At 40.8% G+C, this 26,254-nt stretch overlaps 2 protein-coding genes across 2 annotated transcripts; one reads left to right on the top strand and one right to left on the bottom strand.

Annotated features, from left to right (window-relative positions):
* Positions 1 to 1,728: 1,728 nt before the first annotated feature.
* si:ch211-212d10.2 (uncharacterized protein LOC557710 homolog) lies at positions 1,729 to 5,361 on the top strand. The gene is made up of 3 exons (XM_034147688.1): positions 1,729 to 2,113; positions 2,479 to 2,594; positions 3,254 to 5,361. The coding sequence occupies exons 1-3, from the start codon at positions 1,924 to 1,926 to the stop codon at positions 3,350 to 3,352; spliced, it is 405 nt and encodes a 134-aa protein (XP_034003579.1). The 5' UTR covers positions 1,729 to 1,923; the 3' UTR covers positions 3,353 to 5,361.
* Positions 5,362 to 5,447: 86 nt separating this feature from the next.
* Positions 5,448 to 25,142, bottom strand: cilp2 (cartilage intermediate layer protein 2). Its single transcript, XM_034147687.1, has 10 exons — positions 24,991 to 25,142; positions 16,751 to 16,825; positions 15,692 to 15,961; positions 15,373 to 15,555; positions 14,657 to 14,812; positions 14,260 to 14,577; positions 13,649 to 13,757; positions 12,959 to 13,116; positions 8,827 to 11,253; positions 5,448 to 8,736 (listed from the first exon to the last, which is right to left on the bottom strand). The coding sequence occupies exons 1-9, from the start codon at positions 25,052 to 25,054 to the stop codon at positions 8,837 to 8,839; spliced, it is 3,750 nt and encodes a 1,249-aa protein (XP_034003578.1). The 5' UTR covers positions 25,055 to 25,142; the 3' UTR covers positions 5,448 to 8,736; positions 8,827 to 8,836.
* Positions 25,143 to 26,254: the final 1,112 nt, after the last annotated feature.

The following is a 26,254-nucleotide window of genomic DNA, read 5'->3' on the forward strand; positions in this document are numbered from 1 at the left end:
TGTTGGCTGAAATACTAAAGGGACAATTTTATTAGCTCACGACCCAACCTTCTGATTAATAGTACTTGGCTGCGTTATTGAAAATAATCCCTGTTGTTGATTATCCAATCAAACCCTTCTGAGTTCAGACTGCATGATTCAAGACTACCTGCTGATCAGCACGACAACATATTCCCAGCTGTGTTTTAATGCTGCTTAGGGTTTTATTCTAGGTATTTCCACATAGTGTTAAACCCATGCTGAAGTTAACTGACAATAAAGCTACTCTAACAAAAATAACACAAATATGACTTTAATACTATGACATGCTAGTACATAAAGATAGATTACAATCCAATTTAAAATATATTATGATATGTATTAAGTTTTAAAATCTCACAGGTGGAGTTGTATGTAGAGTGAGTTATGATGATGAGGTAATGTTTCTGTATAGGGCTTTTAGCCTTGAACAGTACATATTTAAGAATTTGGTAACTTAGCTCAGGTTTCTTTACACTGGCTCTCTTTTTTCTTCAGTGATTTCACATTTACTCTTGATGAGATCCAACTTCTGACAAGACGCAGTACACATTCTTGATACCTGCCCATGACACGTTTTCATGGCTTTCCTCTGCGTTTACCCTGCAGACTTACATGATTCTCAAAGTCAGGAATCGGAACAAGTGGCCTCTGTTAAGCGTCAATCCAGTCCAGACAGTAATTCACATTACCTCCAGGCTAAACTGCCAGCAGAATTATAACTGGTGCAATAAAGCGTTGGAGACAAAGTGAATAAAAGTTTAAGAAATACAGATCGTCATTTATGTATTCTTTTTTTTTTTGCCGCTTGCCAATTGGACAAACTTGTAGGTGTTCAAAATCTCAATTTCAATTCCAATGGAAAGGTCAGTTGTATACACTGGTGATAATTACGAGACCTTTAGCTTCTATGATCATGGACAGATGGTCGACTCACAAATGCAAAAGTTCTTACTAAGGTTAAACTGACTGACAGAAGTTGTACTGTTTTAAGATATCTTTCTGAGGTTCTGTTTTATCCGTTCGATCAACTCTATTTCTGATAAAGTAGTGCTGCCTCAGGAACTAAAACACTGGCAGGGACACTGAGCTAACAAACAATTTGTAATAATGTTAAGAAACTACATTTAGGAAAAGTAAACCTGAAGGAATCAGCCAAATACCTGTCTGAAGCATCATGGTCTGCCATGAACGAACAATAACAGTCTTTGTAACTGACAATTAAGGAATAGTGTTGTACTATTTGCACAGTACATGAAAAGTGATTTTCCACATTTACCACACAGTTTGGAAACAAGTCCAATAGTGTATATTAAAGTGTTCTCAATAAACCCAACAGGGCCACCAGGAAAGCCCAGAAAATTGGCATATCTGCAGAGTTGAATTGTTCGAACATAAAACAGTGTGACCCAAATGAAAGAACAGGAGAGGTTTGTCTGAAGTCGATGAATGAAACTATTTATTATGGAGAGCATTCCCCACATTAAGGCTTTAGCTAAGGTTCAACCATAGGGTTCAACATAAAAGGCCCATTTTTGCACGCTTTTTCGACTTGTGATTTATATTATTCTTAGACCAAGATAGGCTTATATGAAACTGATAAACCAAAAAAATGTAAATGTGTGGGGATTAAATGTGCTGCTTGTTAATCATCACTTTCATGTCGCTGAAATGTGGAGCAGCCATGCTCCAGCGCACAGCGTGCCTCGGTGTGACGGTGAGACGGCTCTCTGCAGCCCGGATGGAGGAAGCTCAGTCCGCATAGCTGACGGTCACACCGCTCGGCCTGGAGGTTAATATGACATTTTTTCACCCAGCGAACTGCCAGATGCATTTCAACCGGCGTAAAAAAGCAGCTATTTAGTAGCGCAATTTAGAAACAACCGTTCATTTCGCCGTGCTTTCATGGCGTCTGGCTCCGGAGATGAAGAGGGGAACACGGAAGGCGGTTCATGGAGACTCATAGGCCCGGTCGAAGGGCTCTCCAAGAAGCGCTGCCGCCTGATGTACTGCTCCCTTGGCTTCAACTCTGATGTCTGCCTCTTCTACGTGAAGGGGGAGTTTTTCGCCATGGATGCTCGCTGTGCACATTCCGGTAAAACATCAACCTATCAGTCGCTTATGTTAACCCTTTAGCTATCTAGGCAAAATAATGCACAATATAACGTTTTTATTATTGTAGCATATGATAAGGGTATTCAGCGTATTGTAAAGAATGTAACATCTGTGGGTCAGACTAAAACTGTACACAAAATGAGTATCTGGTTTATTTCTCCCACAGCTGATAGCCTACGGAAATATCACCCGTGACAGCCCCCTGCTGTCACATAGCTTTATCAGTTTCACACCATGTTATTCAAGCCTCACCATCACATTTTCCCAGAAGGTACACATCAAAAGCTATTTGTTTTGTTTTTTTAAAGCGAGAAAATGTGAGTAACAATTTCCTGTTTCTCCCAGGCGGTCCTCTGTGTGAGGGGGACATCGAGGAGGCTGACGGAGTCCTGCAGGTCTTCTGTCCCTGGCACGACTATGACTTCAACCTCAGGACTGGGAAGTCTGGGACCTCTTTACAGGTCAGAGATGAAATATGTCCTTGCTGTATTACTTCTTCACAAAAACAGCTACATTTCATTGCTCAGAATAGAACCATATAATTCTAATGTGAGTTAGAGTAGAAAAAACATTAATTAGATCCCAAATGATTCCCAAAATATCATCACGATTCAAATATGCATCAAACTTCCAAAAACATGCCCAGTAGGCAAAGGCTTCGCTCGCTGACTGCACCTGGAAGTTAATGTGAACATTTGCAGTGACATGTAGGCAGATCATCCTATTTTATTAGATGTAGAAAGTTCCACTGATTGACACAGCATGAGGAATCAAAGTCTATTCAGAGTTAACGTGTTGTTCCCCTTTTATTCCCCTTTTCTATTGTTTGCTTGCAATGAACAATCCAAACAAGAGCTTTACTTTCCATAAACATCTTGTTCAATTTTATAAACCATTGTTTCTCCTGTACAGTGCATTACTGTGATGTCACCAGTCAAACAATAGAAGACATATAAAAACAATTATTCTGGGAGGGTTTGCTCCATTTTAACTTATCAGAAGTGACATTACATACACTGTAAGCTTACTTGGTTTTTTAGCAGCTGTATGAGTACCGCAGTAAATTACAATTTGTTTATTCCCTCATGTGCCTTTGTGTTCTCTATTTTGATTGTTACAGCAACAAGTGTATGAAGTCAAGCTGGAGGATGGCAACGTGTACGTGAAACACGCCAATCGTCTCTCCTTAGAGCCTTTTCCTGCGGATCAGAAGAGTTGAAAAACCTCAGCCCTTTGTGAGGCCCGTCTATTTGTAATACTTGTTCCACAAACCCAAGCCATCTGAAACATTCCTGAGCCTTATCTATCATGTTCACAGACGGTTTCTGCTTTGATTGCTGTGAACTCAGGACAATATCAAGAGGATTGTCTGAAGAGGACATGACATCATGAAACTGAGATATACTTTCTGCTGTTCCAGGTAGAGATTCATCACAGATACTGAGCATGGAGCGCTCTAAGGTCACTGCAGACTTTTATAATACACCAGACCGTAGCAGATATAACTTCAAAACAGAAAGTTTACTTTTCATATGTAATATTACATTTTTACTGCATAACAACTATTTTGCCTATTGACCAGATTTTGTAGGATTCTTTAAGATAATCATCTTATTATTTCTGATTTAAATGATATAGAGTAATATAGTTTTAAAGCCTATGTCTTTGCATTTGAGCTAAAACATAAAACATTTTTTAGCAAGCAATTACTGCCCTGTTTTGCTCCCAAATGTCCTTTCTTATTTAAATACAAAAGGACAATTGACAACTAACTATAATTGCAATGAGGGGATGAATTCGCATGCATCCAGAAATAATGAGTCTTGCTTTACAGTCATGTTAGAGGTAATATGATTTATACAAAATATGCAAAATGCAATGATAATCTAGTGATTTTTAAATGCAGTTCAAGTGGACAAAATGAATAGTACAGATGAGTATGAAATTAACATCAATGTCTTGGTTTATATGAGAAAAACACACGTAGATTGTAATTGTTAGTTGTAGTATGTAATTTTGAAGTCCTAAGTGACTGCCAGTCTATTTCAAAAAGTAATACAAGAGTTTCCACTAATTACAGTGGAGTAATTTGTAGAACCATGTCATGGTGGTAGTGTAATGACGTTAATATCCAACTAAAAGATCTTATTGTTATTACTACCATTAATTATCTTCAATGTCTTCAACAAGCATTACCAGAGGCTTCAAACTCTTTAACTTGCAAGCGATCAGTCACACTTGTTGAGATGTGGCCTTTGCATACATTTAGACATTTATTCCATTGATGTCACCAAACAGAAAACTCCCTTTTAATGATTTGATTTTGGACCGTTTTTTTAACCCGAATAGAGTTCCAGCAAGTAAAACACACATGAAGGGCACTGCAATTACGTTTGATGGCAGTCCCGGAGTTAAGACTTCTCACACAGCAATTCTCTCCACTCCTGGCCTGTGCACAGACAGGTTCGTCTTGTTATTGACGCAATTGGACTCAAAAGAAACAGTTAAGGCGCCGCAGGAAGGTTCATGACCTTAAATGCACCATTGACTCAAAAATAAATGTTTTTTCTAGCTTAATGTGCGTGTGCACTGATGCATTTCTTACCCAGCGGTGAGGGCAGTCACTCACTGTGTTTTATGTCAGCTCCATTTTCTGGCAGAGGCACAGGGCCCATCCTGAAGGTGTCAGAGGCAACACACACTTTCCCCCCTGCTGTGATCCTTGCTGTGCAACTTTATTACAGTAATAATTCCACTGGCTAAAAATGTCTGTAGTGTGCAGGAGTGTTTTTTCTGTGTGCATTATAACTCATCACCTGAAGGGTAATAGACACACACAATGGACATGCAGCTATTTTGAGTCAGTAGAAAAGTCGAAGTAAACATTGTCAAGATTCTGCACAGTACTTATATTCTGTGAGTACTACTAAGAAAACCAGCATTACCATATGTTTCCTTAAAGTTATTATATATGCTGAGCTAATTTGAATGCATTTAGTTTCTTATGAGAATTATGTATCTGGTTTATATGTAAAAAATGTCTGCAGACTGCATTGTTACTTTAGCCGCATTTTATTTCAACTACCTATCACATGCACTGTACTGTAAGCTTCTGTTGTTTCGTATGTTTCAAACTATATTTATTGTTGTGACTTTTGCAGAGCTCAGCATTTCATATGTATTGTTTAGATCACAAATTAAATTATTGTTTGTTTGCATCACTGAAAACAATTTGTTTTCTTACATTCAGAAATGTGAAATTGTTAAACCGTTTAAATTGTGTTCATATACTTTAAAAATTACACAGAAAATAGTTCAAAATGTTTACACAAAATTATTTATTTACAGTCTTGTTCGTACAATAATAGTAGATTTCATACAATACACAATTTACAAATAAAAACTTAATTCAGAGAGAAACAAGATGCATCGACATGCAATATTTAAGCGTTTACAGAGTATTATCACAAGTTATTTATGTAATTCTTCTACTCCCTAGAGCACAGTGGCAAATATACAACTCTTCACAAACTCCAGACAGCGGTGGAACGGTTTAAGAAAGACCCCCTGAATAAATTATGGTCTGGTTGAGACCAGCTGGACTGTTCAGAATAGAAAATGGATAAATCGGTTCATGCTTCATTTACGGAGAAAATCTTTGTGGTCTCTGGTGGAGGGAGAGTATTTTTTTGCCCTAAGGTTAAATTGTGCTGCCTAGCTTTACATGCAACCCCATTCTGTGACAAGGAGGCAAACTCTGGTTTAAAAAAAGCAATCCACTTTGTGTTGTTGTTGCAAAAACAACCCAAGTTTAGCCAGTAGGTCTGAGGGGATAAATAGACTTGATTGTCGGCTACATCTGTAACAATAGTATACTGCCAATTTGATGAGATACACATTTTTATTTCCATGCAGTGGGGTTTTATCTGTTGGAACCAGGCTTCAATTCTCTTTACTTGATTCTAAAGACTTTGGAAACTTTTTTCTTTAGTCATTAAACCAAACATTGCAGAGGTCCTTTAATCTCCTTTGAAGTTCCCCAGAAGACAAAGTAACTGTTTGGAGAGCTCAGCTAACTTTCCCATGCAAAGCCTTACATAATAGCTTACTCAGCCTATTATTGCTACCTTGTCCTCCAAATTCCCCTGATAGCTTCTCCTCATGAATAAGACAATTCTCCTGTCAAAGTTTTGTTCGCCTCTTTTCCATGTGCAACCTATTTTGAAGCCTGAGATTCTGTAAGTGATGGTCTGGGAGGCCAAAGACCACTAATATTTTCCTTTCTTTTTTTCCCTTTACCAAACAGTTTCCTAAAAATGATTAAATCCATCACTAGATAAACTTGCTGTTATTTTTTCTCTTGATGTCTTTGGTCTAACATTTCCTCCAGTTGCTCTACAGCTGTTGGGCCTCCTCAGCTGACCTCACACAACCATTCCTTTTTTTATAGGACTTATCTTCCCACACCTGGATTCAATCATCATCTTTTCTGTACGCTGTCGATGCTATGCCTGCTTCGGGAAAATGTTTGTTTTCATCTAGAGATCTGAGTCGTGGACGGCCCACAGTCCTGTGATTACAGAGGTCAGCGATAATGGCAAGGTACCATGTGTTTTCACCCTTTAAAGCTGTTTTTGAGTGTTTTTCTGGAGTGTGCTGCTCTTAGTTCATAATGGAAAAATGTAGTTTTTTTCGACATGGGGCCAAGTTTAAGTGTAGGGTTACAATATAGTGTATGGCTTCAATTTCTTGCATGTAACTTCACAATGGCACCACACAAACAATAGGTATGTTGCATATAAGGAATGATAAGGTAATCAGCTTAAATGGAGTTACCTGTACAGTTAATGGTTTGACCATACTCCTCTTGGGCTCAGTATATTGTTGATGACTTAACTCTATCCTTTGTACATTGGAAATTAACTTGTTTTTCTCTCTCCGGTTCAAACTGTTTTAATAGTTCTCAAGAGGATTTGTAATTTACTTTGTAATTAACAGCAGGCTTATGTTTACTATTCAGCCTCTCCTGGTTTCTCCATGGACCATTCCCCCCCTCATATGGTCTTCAATTAGTTCAGCTTGAAGAGTTTTTTCCCATGGGTCTGCAGTTGCAATTTTGCGCATAAACAAGTTTTGCACTTTTATGACAAAGAGACATTTCTTCCTATCACCAACCTCAATGTAAATAGCTTTATTTGTGTTATTTAAATCTAATATTCTGTCTCAATATATCTCATTAACAGGATTTATGAAAACATGGCCTTTAAGTCCACAAGTGTGTTCACTCTTTAATTGTCAGAATCATACAATAGGTATTGTAAAGGAAAATAAGTCTTCGCCGAGTTTAACCACCAGAAAGATTGCTCTCTGTGAAAAGATCACTGTAGTGTACGAATTGTAAAATCTTCTGAGCCATGCAGCAAAGTATAAAAAAGGTTAATAGGTCCTGCGCAGTTCAGAGCGTTGAAGACTGATTACATGAGAGTTAAGTTATTTTGTGTCAGAAGAATCCTGTACAAGATCTCCTACACACACCTTTACCACATTATCTGCCTCACGTACTAAATAAGTTCTTGCTTCATTTAGCAGCAGCACTCTTTATGTACTATACTCGTTTGTTACATGCTAATTTTGAGAGCTCAAGTTAAATTATATAGTTATTGCACTTGCACACAGATGCAAAGGCAGCTCACAAGCGCATTACCCGACAACAAAATTCCCTTTAGACACTGAATAAGTCTCTCGAATGGTTTCTGAAAACTGGTATATTTGGAAATATGTATTTAGGTAACATTTTCTTTGGTTTTACTTTGTAATGTGCAAAGGACAAAAAGACATTATGTCATACCTCTAAATCAACTATGCTCTTTTTAGACTGCCTGCTGCTAGTAAGATCCATGCTTGTTTTGGCCATGGTCTTGTTCTTGCACATTTTAAGTAGGTGTGAATGGACGTTTGGCTGAATCACAGTTGGCAATGTAGCATGCTAGTGAAAAACATTAAGAAGCATGACTGAAAACATCCTCTGTTCCCTGGGTGGCATGTGTGTGTCTCTTAGGTGGAGAGATTTTTTCTGGTTTGTAGAAAAAGGAATCAGTGTCTTCTGCAGACAACAAGGGCCTAAAGCTGGTTCCTTTCTGATCTTGAAAATACATTTAAATGGAAAGCAATGAAGTGCTTGGGGCGTGACGTACTATGTTCAGTTTGGTTTAAACTCAAGCTTTGAGAGAAATCGGCAAAACGCCATGGAGAAATTGGAATGCTAAAAATGAGATCTATAAAAGTAACAATGCCAAACTTCAGTCTATTTTCTTCATACATAAACTCAGACAAAAGCTTATTAAGTAAATGCCAGTCACAGCGTAACACATAGTCAAATATTTGCATGTCTTGGGAGGAGGAAACAATATACCAATCCCTTCAAGTAAGTATACTGGTAAGTCTAAACAATATCTTCAATCAATCTCATTCATTTGGCTTAGTTGCTGTCTGCCTCAGTTTTATGCCTCCACAGTTATGAAGGAGTATCATACTCATGAACAGACGGGCAACTTCGCCATCCTTGATTTGATGACATCCTTGTCATGAGTCTTGACAGAAGACCTACAAATAAAAAAGAAACGGTATTTAAAACATTCAGGTATTATTGTCAGTGTTAAGTTACATGAATTCATCCTAACTCATCCTACAGACCTTGAAACATCTATTGGCGTTGCTGTGTTTGCGTGGACACTCTCCTCCTGGTTGTAGAGCTGACTCTGCGACTCTGGGCCCTGCCCCGCTGTTCTGAAGGATAGGCCACTATCTGGCTGGATAATCCCTGCACCTGCAGACCTGCTGACTCCCTCATGTCCCTCGCCATCTGAGACAGAGTCTGACCCGGGTTGGTCTGCAGACGCTGGAAAAGGCTTTCTCTGTTAATTTTCCTCTCTGGACAGCTGAAGGTCAACGCCACCCCAGTGTCTGACTTCATCTCCCTGGAAAAACCGTCTGAGGTGCCGTCAAAGCAGCGGCCTATAGCAATCTCTTTGGCCACCCTTGGGTTCTGGTCTGTGACTGTGTAGATGCCATAGTTGTGTCCCAAAGGATCAAAAGGGGCTAGCATGGTGAATCCATGTGACTCGTTGTTGTGGGCTACTGGTGGATGTTTGATGAGATACTCTTGTAGAAGGCCATTGGTGCCCGTCCTGCGACAGTTCCCCTGTGGGAGGAGTGTTATGATGGATCTGTCTACCTCATCTTGATCAAACAGCATGCCGCTGCATTTGAACTCTACACAGGCTGCTGAGGTGTTGGCCTCTCGCATGTCCCGGGTGCTGCGGATGTCTCTTATTCCATAAAGTTTGCCTTTAGTTTCTCGGTGTGTTCCTCCCGAGTTCTTCGACCTGACCATCACTTCCTTCTGTCCATGGATCTTGACCTTAATGAAGCATGCTCTGAACTCCTGGGGACTAGGCCACCATGAGAGGTAGTCTCCTGTCCAGGTCGTCAAATCATTCTCTTCAAAGGGAACAACATTGTATTCATACTTGTCCTTTTCCACTCTAAAGAATCTGAAATGATTTGCATCGAAAGGGGCATTTTCACAACCGATTAAATTCACATATGGATATATTGGCCCATTGGTCTCGTCAAAATTATTTTGGTTAGGCTTTGCCAAATTGATTTTGAAAGCTGTTTTCTTCAGAGCTGGATCCTCATGATCTGACCGCTGGTAGTCTATTTTATCCAGATATGGCTGAGACACTCCAATGATGTTTGGATTCATCTTAGGTGAGGAAGGAGCTGCCTCCAGTTCTTCCCCACCCATCATTGCTGTGACATAAGCTGTGTAAGCATCAGGCCTTTGGGCATCACAGAAAGCTGGTAAACAGGCCCCGTTGTTTCCAGTTATGACGCTGTCAAAACGACCCCATGCCCTAGGATTAGAGGAAAATCCAGGTTTGGGTTCCAAATTTATCAAGGTGATCACAACACCCTCAAGCTGTTCACTAGATAAGAACTTATCACTCATGTAGGCACGGACTTTAACATAGCATCGTCGGTTTTCTGGCACGTCTAAATTGAAGAGTCTACGTTCTCTGATCTCCATGTTGCCTATTAGGAACGTGCGGTCCTCTCGTTTGCTCCGCCCATGACCACCAGCACTTGTTGTGGTGTAGGAGAAGTCACTCTCCTCTTCCCAGACTCCCGTGTCCGGATTTAAAGACCACAGTTTCATTTTGGGAATGTGTTCTTCCATTTTGACATGCTGCGTATCGAGAAGAACTTGAACAGCTCCAGTTCCAAGTACCTCCTTGTTGGTCTCATCTCTGAAGTCCACAGAGAACATGCCATAGGTCCGCAAAGGGAGCATGTCACCCTCGTCATCTACAAAGTTTAGATCGCCGGGGGCTGCGGCCGCCGTAGTGATATTTCTTGGGTCAATGAATGTGACGCTGGCTTTTACAGTTCCCTCATAGAGTTCTCCATTTTCCTTGTGGAAGGAGTTGGGAGGAATAACTAACTGACCAATGGGGTCTTCCCCTTCAATTTCCCCTAGATTAATAGAGTTGGTCTCTCCTGCATTGATATCAATAGGTGTCTTCTTTCTCATCACCTTCACATTATGGTAGATGGACCCACCTTTCTTATCAAGAAGGAACACCTTGGGAGTGTCAAGGAAATTCTGAGAGGGGTCAACAAAATTGACCACCAATCTCTCTGTATCAGGATTAATGTGCAAAGTGAACCCTCCTTGGAATCCAGTGGTGCCCACCCTCTCTTTACCAATGTAGATGTGCCCGAAACGCAGAGGCTCATCATTATCAGCTGTGACCACTCTGCCACGGACTATTACATTAGGCTGCAAACATTTCTGACAGCTGCATTGTGTCACAGCTCGGATTGGGAGGCTGTAGCTCCCACAGTCAATGATTCGACTTTCCATATTTTGGACTCCGCAGCAGAAACCAGTTCCATCTTTGCAGCGCATATCAAAGTCTAGGGAGCCAGCACATTTGTTATGAGGGCAACGGCCTGCGTTGAAGTGCATGGAGTCGGTCCCGGGTTGAACACAGTCCATCGGCAGTCTGATGAGGTGCCTCTCAGGGGTGGAATTGCATGCTGGCTTTCCTTTTGCTGAGAAAAGGAAAATAAATTGCATTAGCTGGTGTTGACATGAGAAATATAAAAGATCAATTGTAAAACATAAAAAGCGTAACCGTTAGAATTATCCTTTCTCTTGTCGTATCCATGAGTGGAACAAAACAAGTGAATAAATTCAAACTTTCCAATTTAGTTTTTAAAATATATTATTCCTGCCTTCCTGTTTCACAAATTGATTAAAAAAAACATGCATCATTTATTGTAACACACACACCATGTCTAAATGGCCTGGCACAGAGTTCCTGTGAGCGGCCAAGTTGGACGGTTAAATGTCTTCGAAAGAGTAATACGACATGATGAGGACATGTATTTACCAACCATCCAGATAGGAGATGGAAAGAAATATTTCTTGTTCAGCCAAACATTGACAGAATACTAAATGTGCATGATATAATGGTGGAACTTAAAGTCAAGTTTCCTTTTGAACCTCCAAATCTCCCAAGTAAGTTGATAATTGCAGACACATGGAGCAGTGTGACGCGTTTGAAATATTATTCCTGTGCTGCTAATGGCTTTACCAACAGGACTGAGAGTTTCCTTCGATGAAAGATTATGTAACTTCTACTCTGTATGAACTGTGGTTATCACATGTTATGGGAAATCTAATTCAACTTCTGAATAATATAAAATGTAAGAAGAAACCACACTGTGTTAAAGGAATAAAAGGAGCAGGTGTTACCCTGCACACATATAGCGTCTCTTGCCATAATGGCTTTTGGAGTGCAGGGATTGGTCTGTGGACTTTCATAGATTACTTTTGCATTCTTTTATAAAAAGCTTGTCGGTTAATCTGTTCCTCAGCTAACAAGTGCCTTAAAGATATAAGCAATGGGTTGCTTTCCCACAAGGATCTGGAATCACCTACTTGTCTGAATCTGAAAGAGAGAAAAAACTGGATTTATAGACAATCTTGAGTTACATCTCTCAAGTTCTAAAGATATTGGGAGTGTGGTTTTCCAGTGTACAGATCCATCTCATACAATAAAGCTTTGCAGTTGAAGAAGCCACTGCTTTAACCAAAATCAACATAATAAAAATGTACGTGTATAAGCGCCGCCAATTTGTGCAAGCTCTGATATTTGAATTTTCCTGTTTTCTTAGAATTTAATGATTTATTTTCTCAGAAGAAAGGCAGTCTATTAACAAACCCTCCATTGGTTTTAAGACACAGGGGTTTTGTTTGAATCCTCTTTATGCATGGTCATGGCTCAATAATGTCTTGGTTGGAGCTCAGTGCTGACATTCCTCTTAAAATGTGAGTTCAAGCCCAGAGGCAGCTGCTTTTTATCCACTAAAAATAAATTGTGGTTGTTTGCTTTTTGTCAGTGGTTTCACTTGGAACTGTGTAGAACTTTGACTTAACTCGTCATTGTCAAATGCACTGGGACCGCAGCCATGCTTAGCTATAATCCCTGTGTACCGCTATCATCATAGTCGATTATTTTCTGTCCAGGCTGATGATGATGAATTATGGTTTACATTACTGTGCCGTTTATGTTTTTTTTACTGTGAGAATAAACGTTTATTTTCATTTTTCTCCATAACTTTTTAGCATTTCATGCGCTAATATATGTCATTAAGCTGACTTCAAACCAGCAGATTGGTGTGGTTAGGACTGGTCTACAGATGGATGTACTCAATTGCTTTCAGTAAGAGATCCAAGAATAAACATATATACCCATCACAGTGAGGAGGGCTGCAGAGGACTTGATGCTGCCTGCAGAGCTGCTGGTCTTGCAGTAGTACAGCCCGGACTGCTCTGGCTTTAGGTCCCACAGAACGAGGTCCTCTTCATACTTGTACACCTTCCTGTCCAGCAGAGTCCCATTGTGGAACCTTTGGAGAATAGTTACAGAGACAAGAACAAAAAAATTGTTTCCATTTCTTTTTAAAAAGATGTTTGTTCGTAATGATTGATAATTATATTATAAATAGATCAAATAACTTGGAACAACTTCACCTGACTCTGCAGTTCCCTTTAGCCTTTATTTAGTGTCTTTCAGCTCATTGTTTTGGTTTTCTAGTCAGGGACTAGCTTTTTTTTTTGTCATGTCTCAAGGTCTTTATTAGCTTTTTCTGATAGAAAAGGCAGATGTTTTCAGCCAAAAAGTCTCTGATAAAAAACGTTGCATGCTACCGGCCCACTACCAAACAGCAGAGGGTATTAAGTTGCTAACTGATGAACATATTAAGCAGCTGACAAGACATAGACTCAGAACCGGTTAAAGACCAAAACATCTGAGAAGTTACTGATTAATGCTCCTTTAATAGAAATGTTAAGGGACCTCCAAAATATAGACTTACAAATATGCAAAAGTTATCACTCTGTAGCTAGCTAGTTCTGTGCTTCATCTATCATTTATCTCACCAGTAGTATTTGTCAGGTGCTGGTGATCCCGTTGCCTTGCAGCACAACATCACCCGTCCTCCCTCATAACGCACTTTGTCCTCCGGGTGCTTCACGATGTATGGCTTTTCTGTGGAAAGCGGAAAGAAACAAACCCTCAAGACCTTCCTCTGACTCTTGTGAGTGGTTCCACAGAGTTTTGAGATCTCATAAAAGTCACTCAAATGTGTCACTTTACTTTCACATTGGTCCCTGTGCTTATGAAAAATGATTGTTAAGGGTATTACTTTCACAAAAGGAGAACTGGCCTATTTTTATTTGGTCTCCACGCAACCAGCAAGTTGGTGCTCTAGACGAAATGACTTCTTACAATGGGCCAGACTGTTTAAGTTTTAGCTCTGTCAATTTCCGGTTTTCTACTATGTGAGAATATATTTGAAGGATTTAATGGCTTTGGGGAATATTAAAAGTAGGTATCAGGAAACCCTTAATTGAAAATGAAAGTAGCTCCTTTTAGAAATAGCTTGCCACATTACCGTTAATAGTTAATCATCCTGGTTGAATTGATTAAAAGCACCAAACATCAATAAATAATGTATTTATATTTCACTTGTTTCTTTATGAGCACTCACCAGCTGATTTGAGGACTGCTCGTACCGAAGACAACCCTGTGGTGTTGCTTGAGGTGGAGACGGTGATCGGAGCAAACTTATCCTTCCTGATGGACATCAAGGTGGAGCTGGAGGAGCAGATTCCTGTGACCCTGAACTGACCGTTGGCATCTGTGCGGGCTAGGGTCACTTTGGGCTTGCTGGCCAGAGCCACCAAGGCTTCTGCCACAGGAGCCCCGGTCACACTGTGGACCTCCCCCTGCAGTATGTGGTTATCACATGAGCACCGGCTGCAGTCCTCAGAGGGGCTGCCCTCAGTGCACCGGAGCTGACATTTGGCTGTTGGGAGAAGATACAGATATTTGAGCACTGATGGATGGAGACAGCAAGAAAGACATCATGACTTCTTCAGCGGTACCTGGGCATGGACTCCTTCCACACTTCTGTATTTCAGCGGGCCGTCCAGAACACTGAACCGTCACTGAGCTCCTCACACAGGTCCTCCTCCTGATCCTGCGACCCCCACCACAGGTCACTGAACACATCCCCCATCGACCCCACGGCCTCCACTTGGCTGATCACATAGAGACAAGGAATAATGTGAGTTTCAAATGATCTTTTAAGATTGGGATAAATCGTATAATTATTTCTGTCATTCAAACTTCTTACATAGTGGTCTAATGGGAGCTGTTATCTCTTTTGTGCACAGGCGCACCATTAAAGGCCACATGACAGGATAATTAGGCTGCAATTGAACAGTATTGTGAGCATAAAAAGAACAAGAAAGCTGATTAAATAGATAACTGATTACAAGACTAGAATAAAAAACACGTAAAAACGTAAAGTTTTGAATGGTGCATGTAGACATTTTTTATGTCAGTAAAGTTTTTAATATGCTGTCTCGGATTTAAAAATATCAAAATGACATTTCTGCATATCATAATTTTAGCTTATTTTCCGTATATATTTCTTATACACAGCTGTATAAAACAATAGGGTATTTTATTCACCTCCCTCTTAACCCTTTAATAAGAGTGGTTTGAGGGTTGGGGAAAATACAGAGCAGCTTCCTGATTGTTCATTCAAAGACATCTCCCCACATACAGTATTCATTCACATTCTGATCTATCTCACCTGTACATGGAGGGTTGGAGCACTCCCTCCTCTCTGAATGGTGTCCCTGGCATGCTGGCACCAACAGGAGAGGCATGGGCTGCGTGTTCACACATTTCCTCTGGCGGACCTGGATGCCGACATCGTTACAGACCGTGGTTGAACAGGGACCCCACGCACTCCAGTCAGTCCAGTAGCTCTGCACTAAACACACACATTGTAGAACAGATTAACATCTGAGAAAAGCTAATATTACGTGAATCAGGAAATAGTTTCTAATGAGCGTTTCCTTGCATGGATGTGCATATAAGTGAACCCTAAGCTGCTGTCTTCAGACTACCTGGGTGACACTGAAAGCGGACATGGTAGTTGGAGCAGACGCGGCCCTGAGGCTGTTCTCTGTTGATGCACCAGAAGCCCTTCTCCAGACTGGAGTGGACCACTTCCCCTGTCTCTGCTGCTGCAACCCAGTCTGTGGTGCGGGCCTCCATGGCCACGGGCCGAACACAAACCCTCTCCCTGTAATAGAACCGGATCGCCTCCAGACGCTCGTAGTCTCCATTCCCCCCAGGATGGTCGATGTTGAACCAAGACGTCCACTCTGTCACGCCTGGAAACACATGGAAGGGAGACATGGATATAAAAAAACTAGAGAATAGAGGGTTAGAATGGAAAATAGTCAGAAAGTAAGAAGTTCTCATGATGAAGAAATAGGGGAGGGGGGATATGAGCTGGTCTTACATTGAGGGGAAACATGGGTCAGAACCAAGAAAAAGCAAGTGGGAGGAAAACTGAAGGGATGGGTTACAAACTTTAAGAGGAGGTCTGCTACCCCCATTTGAGGCTGACTTCATGCACCCCTGGGAGCTTTACATTGTCCAGGTTATTTCCAAGCCCCCTGGCCTAACCGATGAGGCAAGTTGTCTACTTGTTTAGTCTGCTGCATGTTCTGAAACCTGAGTGTTTCCTCAGGAGGAATATGAGCGATTCAAAACCAAACAGGCATCAGCAACAAACTTGTTTCTTTTGTTCACAAAGTAATTCATTATCCTGATGAATTAAGTGTTCTGTTGGCCTGCGGGTGCACAGTTAATGGAAGAACAATCTGGAGACAGGCTAATAATGGTGCTCTTTTCTTAAATAAAAAAAAAATGGATAAAGTCATCAAACCATTGGCTCCAACTTATGGCCATGTTGATAGGCGGCTCAAATCTGCAGGTTTAACTACAGTTCTCAACCTCCTGTGGTTTGTATAGCACCGGTACACACCTGTCCCTTTCATCTCACACAGTGTGTATTTGCCTAATGGCTGTCTCTCAGTGCCACACCTGAGACCTTCACAGTTCAAAACCCTGGCTTTGCAACCAGCTCTGAATATTTATGCTGAGGAATTCAGTACCTGTCGTCTGTGTGTCAGTGAAGGTGTTGGCCGCTCTCCTGCTCCTGTCTGACGGGCTCCTGGTCCTCAAAGGTCCTGCAAACAGGAAGAAAAACATCTGGATACAAAGCAACAAGCAAATAGGATACTCAGTGTATGTCCTTCAATACACAAATACTCCTTATCGCCTCAGAAACCCAACTTTCAGTAATCTAATTCAATTGATTGTCAGGGTTTTCAGTGTATTTCAATGTAGAAATGTTATCAAACATGACATTTTTGTCAGCGTAGAGGTTGTTATTTAGGAAACAAAAATGAATCAAATCAAATCACATGCTTCAGTAAAAAAATCCGATTTAGCTCATTTTATGTTGTCTTAAAAACCTTAAGACTGCAGCTTTTTCAAAGATTTGAATGCACATGCAAATAACCTGACATGTGCAGGCTTTGTATTTTTTTCTACCCTTTATTTTGTTTTCTCTTATTTTGTTTCAATTTGTTCATTCTAATCACAGGTCCTTATGCCTTCTGGGATGACTGATAAGGGGGAAAAGGCCAAGAAATAGATGGATTTGTTGTCTATATTTTCTTTCTGTCCATGTTTCTTTCTTACAATATTTAATCTTTCTAATTTCTCTCCTTCCATATCTGCTCCTTTCCCGTCTCTTTCTGAAGATTTTTCTCACTGCTGCTTTCACTTTTGACACCCCCTTCTTCATTCAAACGGTGGAACATCCTCTCCATCCATCATCCCCCTCTTGCTCTTTGTCATACATCTTTCCATCCTTCAGCTTATTGTCCTCCTCCAGTCCTCCTTTCTCCTCTTGATCCATCAACGAGTAGCCGCTGTTGAGAATGCTAATCAAGCTCCAGCTGTGACAAATCAGCGCATGCAGTCATCTGTTCACCAGCAGCCCAACTTCACTTTAACTCGCAGAACACACACACACACACACACACACACACACACACACACACACACACACACACACACACACACACACACACACACACACACACACACACACACACACACACACACACACACACACACACACACACACACACACACACACACACACACAACCACTTCTATGCAGCAATTTGTTGCCGCTTTCCTTTTGATCTTAATTATAAATGATTATAACGTATACACATGACTTGAACACACATAAAGCATGCCTGTATCACTAAGTCATTCTTACATCATCCTCTTTCATGCATATACACACAAACACACACACACACACACACACACACACAGTTTTACTATGGCACAGTTTGAATACATGTCATGATCCACGACAGAAACTAAAGTAGCTTATGCAGCTTCAGTCAGTCACTGTGTGTGTGTGTGTGTGTGTGTGTGTGTGTGTGGGTGTGTGTGTGTGTGTGTGTGTGTGTGTGTGTGTGTGTGTGTGTGTGTGTGTGTGTGTGTGTGTGTGTGTGTGTGTGTGTGTGTGTGTGTGTGTGTGTGTGTGTGTGTGTGTGTGTGTGTGTGTGTGTGTGTGTGTGTGTGTGTGTGTGTGTGTGTGTGTGTGTGTGTGTGTGTGTGTGTGTGTGTGTGTGTGTGTGTGTGTGTGTGCAAGCACTTCGTAAAGTGTGTGTGTGGCGCAGTGGGCTAGTGAGTTGGTGTTTGGATCAGGAGAGCACAGGTTCAAACCCCACTGCAGTCAGCATGTCGTTGTGTCCCTGAGACACTTCACCCCAAATTGCTCCTGTGGGGATTGTCCACAGTATTGAGTATGTAAGTCGCTTTGGATAAAAGCGTCTAACATGTAATGTAAAGAGATCGCCGAGTTTACGATCCGAGACTTGCAGCACAGAGGCCAGTATCGATCCCCACTGGTTTTACGGCTCACTTCAACTCTTTATTGTCACGCCAGCAAATTAAATGTCTTTTCAACCCTTCTGATAGATTTAGCAAAGCAGGATAGCAGAACAAAGATCCACTGTCCAAAAATGTATTACATAAGTTTAAGAGGTAACATCGACAGTCAGCTGACCCTCATAGTGGTTAGTTGTTTTATGCCCCTGGCTTTAAAAACCATTGATGGGTTTCCATATTGGCTTTTACTCTCTGATACACTGGAATAGCTGGATAAACAGAAGCAAATGCTTTCCCACCGGTCTGCTGGACAGATGTGGCTCTGCCTGCTGATTTAGGTTGGTAAATCAAATCAAATCGTTTTTCTATTTCTCTTTTAGAAGACACAACATTTTCTTAGGGATGAGGGGGACACAAACTACCCTTTTACTTCAGATAATTAACATCGACTTCCACCCTTGTGGTAAATTAATTACTCTCCCCACTCGGATTTATCTCCAAGAAATGATAAAGCTGTTTTCCTGCTTCTGTTACCTCACATTTTATTCCTTGCTCACACCCAACACAGAGGGAATTTACAGCACAACCATTTGGCTCCTGATGATCAATACAAGATGTTTGAGAGGGAAAATAAAATAACAAACGATTGTGTGAGTTTCTTTATGAGGTGTCTAATGGTTTCAGAACGCAATAGAAGAAATCCGATTAGTTTCAGCACAAAAAAAATGTTGGGAAGTGACCTCAGTTGTGGCCGGTAAGAACTGGCCTGTTTCCCGCGGTGGACTCACAGAGCTTATTGTGTATTTCAAAGGTATGTTAACACTTTATGAATTTTAAAAGCCAGGAGATGTTATTGGTTCACTGCTTCATATGGCTGGTATGTGTGGGAATTCACCTCAAAGTGAAGCAAGTTTTTCAATCCATAGGGATAAAAGTTTGAATTTATGATTTCCTTTTAACTCCTAAAATAATCCAGGTGAAAGTGCTCCGCTGGAACAGTATATCTTGTTCATGTTGTCTTGCTGTGTGTGAGTTGTTTTTTTGTTTTGCTGACACAGATGTCTAAAGAAGTTTGACTTTCAAAGCTAACGTTGCAGCCAATACATCGTTGACACAATATTTAATCCATGCCCACGAGGACGTCACTGCCTCTATTGGCAGGATTAGCAGGACATTACAAATCACTGTGGAAAAATACATTGGAATTTTATGATGTTACGATTATTTGGTAAAGGTTTGGTCAGGTTTCGGCAACAAACATAATTTAGTAAGATTCAGGTAAACATCGTAGTTTAGGTTCATACGAGAGGCTGCAATAACTTCAGCAAGTGCCCCCAAAACAACGTAGGCAAAGAAGGAAGTCGTGAAGTTGTTAGAGGGAGGAGATCGGTGCGGAAGAACAGGTTAACAAAACATTAGTCGTATAAAGGGGTGACAATTTTTTGTTTCCAGTTTCAAACTAGAAGTCAACACGTGGTTTCTTTAAAAGCATGACTGCGATCGTTCCTAATAACGTGTTTCTTCCGAACACCATGACAACAAGCTTCCCGAACCCAAATAGAATACTTCTTTGTTTGTTTTGCAAAACTATTTTAGCCCCTTTTTTGCCTTTTAAAGGTGGGGTAGGTAAGTTTGAGAAACCGGCTTGAGATACACTTTTTGTTATATTCCATGGAATGCTCTTAACATCCCGATAGCAATGAATATCTTAAGTGCTTGGACAAAAAATCCATAAAAAAATGTCATCTGTGGAAGCCGTAATACTGTAAAAAGCACGACCAATCATTTTAGCCGGCCCGGCTAAAATAACTGGATGGCCTACCTGCCTGTCAGCCTTCCATCTGTGCACAAACTTATCTCGTGCCCTCATTGGTCATGTGCGCGTTCGTGTGTGTTGGAGGAGGGGCTCTGTAAGGAAGTGGCAGATTTTCTCCGGTTGTGTATTTTCAAATTCTAGCGATCTCGAGCCGGTTTCTCAAACTTACCTACCCTACCTTTAATTGATAATTCAAGTAGTTGGACGACATGCAGAAAAGTGTTGCTTTTCATCAGGGCTAGTCCTTAGTATATGGGCGACCAGTTATAAGTGAGCTACTGGAGCGCACTCTGTACGGTTTGAAAACCAAACCATGAGCTTTCTCTAAACCTGATTAACCATTGGATCAGAAATCCTTCATTGTCTCATTCTGGAAGAAAACCACATATTTTGTAATTTAATTTTTGAGCACTTGTTGAGTGGGGTGAGGGGACCTCATCGTTATGGACACAATAATTAACCTGTTGTTAAGGTTATGAACCAAATAAAGGCTCAGGCTGCTCTGATTGGTTAGCTGGCCGGCTCTGTTGTGATTGGTCAACCACTTAGGCTAAGGGTTGGGACATTTCTATCACATACAATTTGTTGGAGTGCTAACCAATAGGAGCATAAGTGTTACAAGGTGATGTCAGTATGTTCTGGTAGTAAACAAAGGACTAAAATTGAGGCTTTTCAGGCAGGGTGGGGAGTGTGTGGGAGAGAAAATCCCTCTGGAGTGAACTATGGGATGTATGTAACACACTGTAGGAAAGGTAAAACCCACAAAAAGCATAATAGGCCCCTTAAACAACAGATGCTGTCGTACTAGAGGACAGTATCACCTCTGTGGGTTTGTTATTTTGTTTTGCTCACACAACACTATTTACGATTTTGACTTTTCACAGCTAATATAGTCAAATACACATACAGCTGTATCACCTCTCACCTCTGACATGAACTATGCCAGGTGACGGTTATTATAAACCTCAGCCCGCCTCATAACGTTACAAGATACAACATAGTGGCATCTACATTTTAGAGGAGACCTGTATCTGTGGCCTGCTTAGCATCTCGGATCCACATATAGCACAAGGCAAGCACCTGAATACCACACTGTCAGAGACATTTGTGAAACAAAGCTACTGGATTACTTTGTATCCAACACTGCAGTCATTTCTAACTTCTCTGTAGCGACAACTGCCGTTCTTATTTTAGAGGAATATGTTTGGGTTTAACGATTTACGTCACAGAGGTTCATCCTGAAACACAGCCGGCATACTTATAGACAAGGTACACAGAGGCTCTTCTATTAATAATCACCCATGCCTTTGCAAAGGACAGCCTCTCTCTGCTTCACTTGCTGAGTGGGAGCTTTCTGCTTTTTTCCAGGATCTAATAAAAAAACTACTAAGAGAGAAGAAAATACAGGACTTTATGAAGTTGCACCCGATTGCCCCCAGAATGGTTTCAGTCAGATTAGAGCGGCATGGTTGTGCCAGATGTTTATTGGCAGAGGGACAATGCCTGAGTAATGTTTATCATATTCAAGATCGTTACAAGAAGGAGAAGACATGAAAACACCCCTCTCCCGGTATTATAACCTATTTGAAAAAGTCGCTAAGAGAACGAGGTTGTTCAGTGCCTGGCGATGAAGTCTAAAACAGCAACATTTCACACATGACACAGTGATGTGATTTGTGTGTATGTGATGATCTGTTTGCCATGTCATATGGAAGCTGTTTATGTGTTTGGCTAGTGTCTTAGACTCTTAGCTGAGGTGTGTGGTTTCAGAGTCTGTTTTTCCTCTCTGCATCTATCTCTCTCGCTTTACTCCAGCACTTTCAAAATGCAGGTCTGATTCCTAAAACATCTGTGGCTCATTAAAAAGCATCATTTTTTTCTTCCTGACATTTACTAATGATACAAATCAACCGCATGATTTTAGTATTTGCAAAGGTATAAAACGGCTTTGCTCATTTCCCCCCTGACGCTATTAAAAACAAATATGGGCAGAGTTGAATTATTTCCGTGTTAAAAATATCTGTCCTTGCATGAACCTCTGCACCTGCCCACAGGTACCGAGCCAGGAACTGGAAATGCTCAAATGAAAGCAGCTGATTAGCCCTGCAATAAATAATATCTTGGCACACTCACATTTAAGCATAAATATAAAAGAAAAGAAAGATGCCTTGGAGGTTGTCAATAATGGGAATTTTGCGGATTTTTCTTTGATCCTCTGTAATCCCTGTCTCATTCATTAAAGTCAGCTGGCCAGACAGCTCTGTGTTTGGAGCAAACACTGGTCAACATCTGGAGAACGAGCCCCTCGGTCTGACTCACGACGGCCATCCAGCTGCTGCGCTCATACACCACCTAGCTAAGCCTGACATTCATGCACCATAGAAGAAGATTCAATCTCCTTTGGTTCGAGACGGCAGATTAAAGTCATTTAGAAAAAAAGCCTTGGAGCTGAAAGCAAGACTTATGCTAAGAGGTGATAATGCTACAATGTTCCCGTTGACTTACAGTAGGCATTGAGCAACAGTCTTTAAAAAGGAAAACAGCTCGTAAATCTGTAAACTCTAAGGTGTATGGAGAGAATGACGGAGAACAAGGCAAGGAGAGAGTGTTATAGATGTAGGAGGCTAGGGAGAGAAATAAGTGGAGAAAGGAAAAGGAGGGAGTCTGATGGAGTTATAGAGACAGAAGGGGGGAGAGGTGGGAAAAGTATTTGTTAGAAATTCCTGAGGGAGATATATTAGAAAGAAAAGAGGAACAGATGGAGACGTACAGTCAGGGGTGAAGACGTTTTTTAATCTTTTACTTAATAAAAGTCACAATGTAAAAGAATACTCTGAATTCCTGGCTTCAAGTCCTGCAGTGAAACTTTTACCTACTTTGCATTAAAATATATTACCAGGAATAAAAGTACAAACTATGCAGAATCCCCCACTTCCGAATAATGTACTTTATTATTATTATATTATAATTATTGATGCATAATTATACTCCAGTGTTGCAGCTGGTAGAATTCATTTTCATCTACTGCCGGGAGTTATTTGCTGATTATTGCCAAATCCATCAAATAAATGTAGTAAAAAAAAAAAGGTCCTTAGAACTGGGGTTGAGTGGAAGACTCAATAAAGTACCATGAACTGTACCAGAACTTAAAAATGGATCTTAAGAACTGTACTTGAGTACATTTAATTTCCATCACTGCATTATCTCTTCAGTGGTAGACTTAGGGCGAGGGGGGCTGTGACCGTCGAAAAGGAAAGAGTGACATACTGGCCAAAGTGACAAGGGAAAGAGGATGGTAAAGTCATTTCACCTCCACTCTTTATCCCTCCTTTTATTCCATTTTCACATTTATCTAACCACAAACCCAGCAGGTGGGAGAGTGGGTCTCTTGGTATGTGATTATTGCTTCTTGTTTCCAAGGCTTTCTTTATATTTAGGGACTGCTGGCACTGTGTTGAAAGGTGAAGTGAGGACAAAATGCACCACCTTACTGCAAGCTGTGGATGTACCGCTTAAGGAGCGTGGCAAAAAGTGTAAAAATGTAACAATCCATTTTAAAGCCAGGCATTCACTCGCAGCTGTAACGCTGAATTCACAGTCAATCAGAATCACCATTTTTACATTTACCCTCTTTCCTAACCAAACTGTCTTTTATACACTCCATGGGAGATAGCACAAAGCCTCTGCAAGGCATTCAGACATCACGACTCTGAGGACTGACAAGATATGGAGGCTATTAAGGTGGGTTTGCTTTTGTGAACTGCCAGCTTCCTTTCTTAAAAAAAAAGTGAATAGGCAGAAAGTAAATGGGGCGCAGCTGTAATGTGGACAGAGAGAGACAGCTTTGGAACAGTGCTGCTGCTGGTGTCATTCAGGAAGAGTGGCCAGCTTTCATAGGGTGATAAGAGGGTAATTTGGGGGGGAAACTAACTTACTTTATCTGGAAGGGGTAGAGCATAATTGGTCTGTATTTAGCTGACGGGTAACCACAGTCAAACAAAATAAACTGAGACGATAGTAAGAGTTAGTTTGACTTTAATGTGAGATCATAAAGTCTGTTTCTGCTGGTGATAGAAGCAGCTACTGTGCCGCAGTCGGTCATTTTGAAGACAAATACCAGTAGCACTTTCACTGCCAATAACAGAACTTTTTACGAGATAAAACTAAACCACAGGGACCTCCTCCACTTAACCTCCTCTTCTATCACCATGTGTTGTTGATTAGCCGGGCGGTGAAATGTGCTAGTTACACACAACACAAGAGATTAGGAACTACAGAGGTGGTCTACAAAATAACACACAGCCAAACACACACACCCTTATCACATGAGCTCACCACCAGAGTTCTCCCGCTCTGACATCCTCAGGGAAATACCGTCAATTAAGTCAACTCTACTGTTGTTGTGCACATGTGTGAGCATTCAGACCGGCGCTGGCCCTCTTTTGATGAGATGAAAAATAGCTTAACTCAAAACTAAAATCATCTATAAAAGGGCTTTTTTCTTTTATGAAATCCCTGATAATTTGACATTTACAGTATTTTTGCTGTTTCTGCAATTCTGGCGTCCATTTTTTGAAAAAAGCAATAATAACAGTTGAATTTGTAATCTTCACTTACCTTGGCCCAGAGCAGCTGAAGCCAGGACAGACAGCAGGAGTGCCACCTTAATTAATTCCAACATGGTACCACACCTTCAGTTACAGTTGATTTTTCTCTGATCCTCTACAGACTTGACATTAATGTAATAACAATAAGTGTTGATTCTTCAGTTAAAGCTGATGTAGCCGCTTCAGGTGTGAGTGATGGAGCAGAGCTGCTGCTCCTTGCTCATGTGAGGGGAGTTGCTGAGTTGGAGACAGGAGCTCAGGCTTTTTAAAAAGAAGGGGCATCGGGAGTGCACACCAATCCAGCCCCTCTCTGCTCACCATTGGCCAGTGAGACGTAACATCTGGGTCCCCCATATCATCTTCCAAATAAGATGAGGGCATGGTTGGGGTAGAGAGAGAGACACACACTCATATAGAGAATGTGTTTGTGTGTTGGGGAATGCTGTTACCTACAATAAAAAGGTGTTTTCCATTTGTCTAAGCACGAGCACATCAATTCTGACGTCTTTTTCATGTTGTCATGTGTTTTTTATTTATAATACTCTTCTGCTCCTGGGTAAGTGTGTTCATCCACAGAGCAGGTGTGTAAGTGCATCTGTGCAAATACAGAGTTTTTGATGTGTGTTAATTAATTTCCTGAATAGTTTTTGAACATAACAAATATAGGAAACAAGTCAAATAAAGATATTTGACTGTCAAGCTTACTTTTTATTTCATTTTTCTTATTGGTTGGCAGTCTGAAAAACATAATGCACTGATTTTAAGTCCAAAATCCTGTATTAATATACAAATGACAACTGTGTCTTCATCAGGGTATAAAGGATATTGGTTTGAATCATAATTTATATGATTAAGTTCCAATCATTAAGGAAAGCTATTCAAGGCAACTTCATAGTTGATTCTGTGTTACATAAGGCAACGTTTTTCTAATAGTCTTTCATAAAATGTCATGTTCTTCACTGCCCCCCCCTGTTCTCTTTCTCCATCTCACTCTTTTAATCGGTCTCTATCAGACACAGGACAGTACCAGATGCTGCTCTGCCTCTGGTTCGACTTCTGGTTCAGTTTTGTAACTCTTTAACAGTCGCTGATTGCGCTGCGATGCTCTGCCAAGGAGTGGAAGTGTGGTCATACTGTATGGCATGCCATTCAGGAAATACTCCCCAGAGCGCAGACACAGGAGGGGCTCAAAGGTGCAATGCACTCAGGCTCCTTTACATTATGGAGACTGTTGGGGCTTATACCAAAAAATGTTAATTAAATGTGTTATATAC

Source organism: Trematomus bernacchii, unplaced genomic scaffold, assembly GCF_902827165.1.
Source record: "Trematomus bernacchii unplaced genomic scaffold, fTreBer1.1, whole genome shotgun sequence".
Taxonomy (NCBI): domain Eukaryota; kingdom Metazoa; phylum Chordata; class Actinopteri; order Perciformes; family Nototheniidae; genus Trematomus; species Trematomus bernacchii.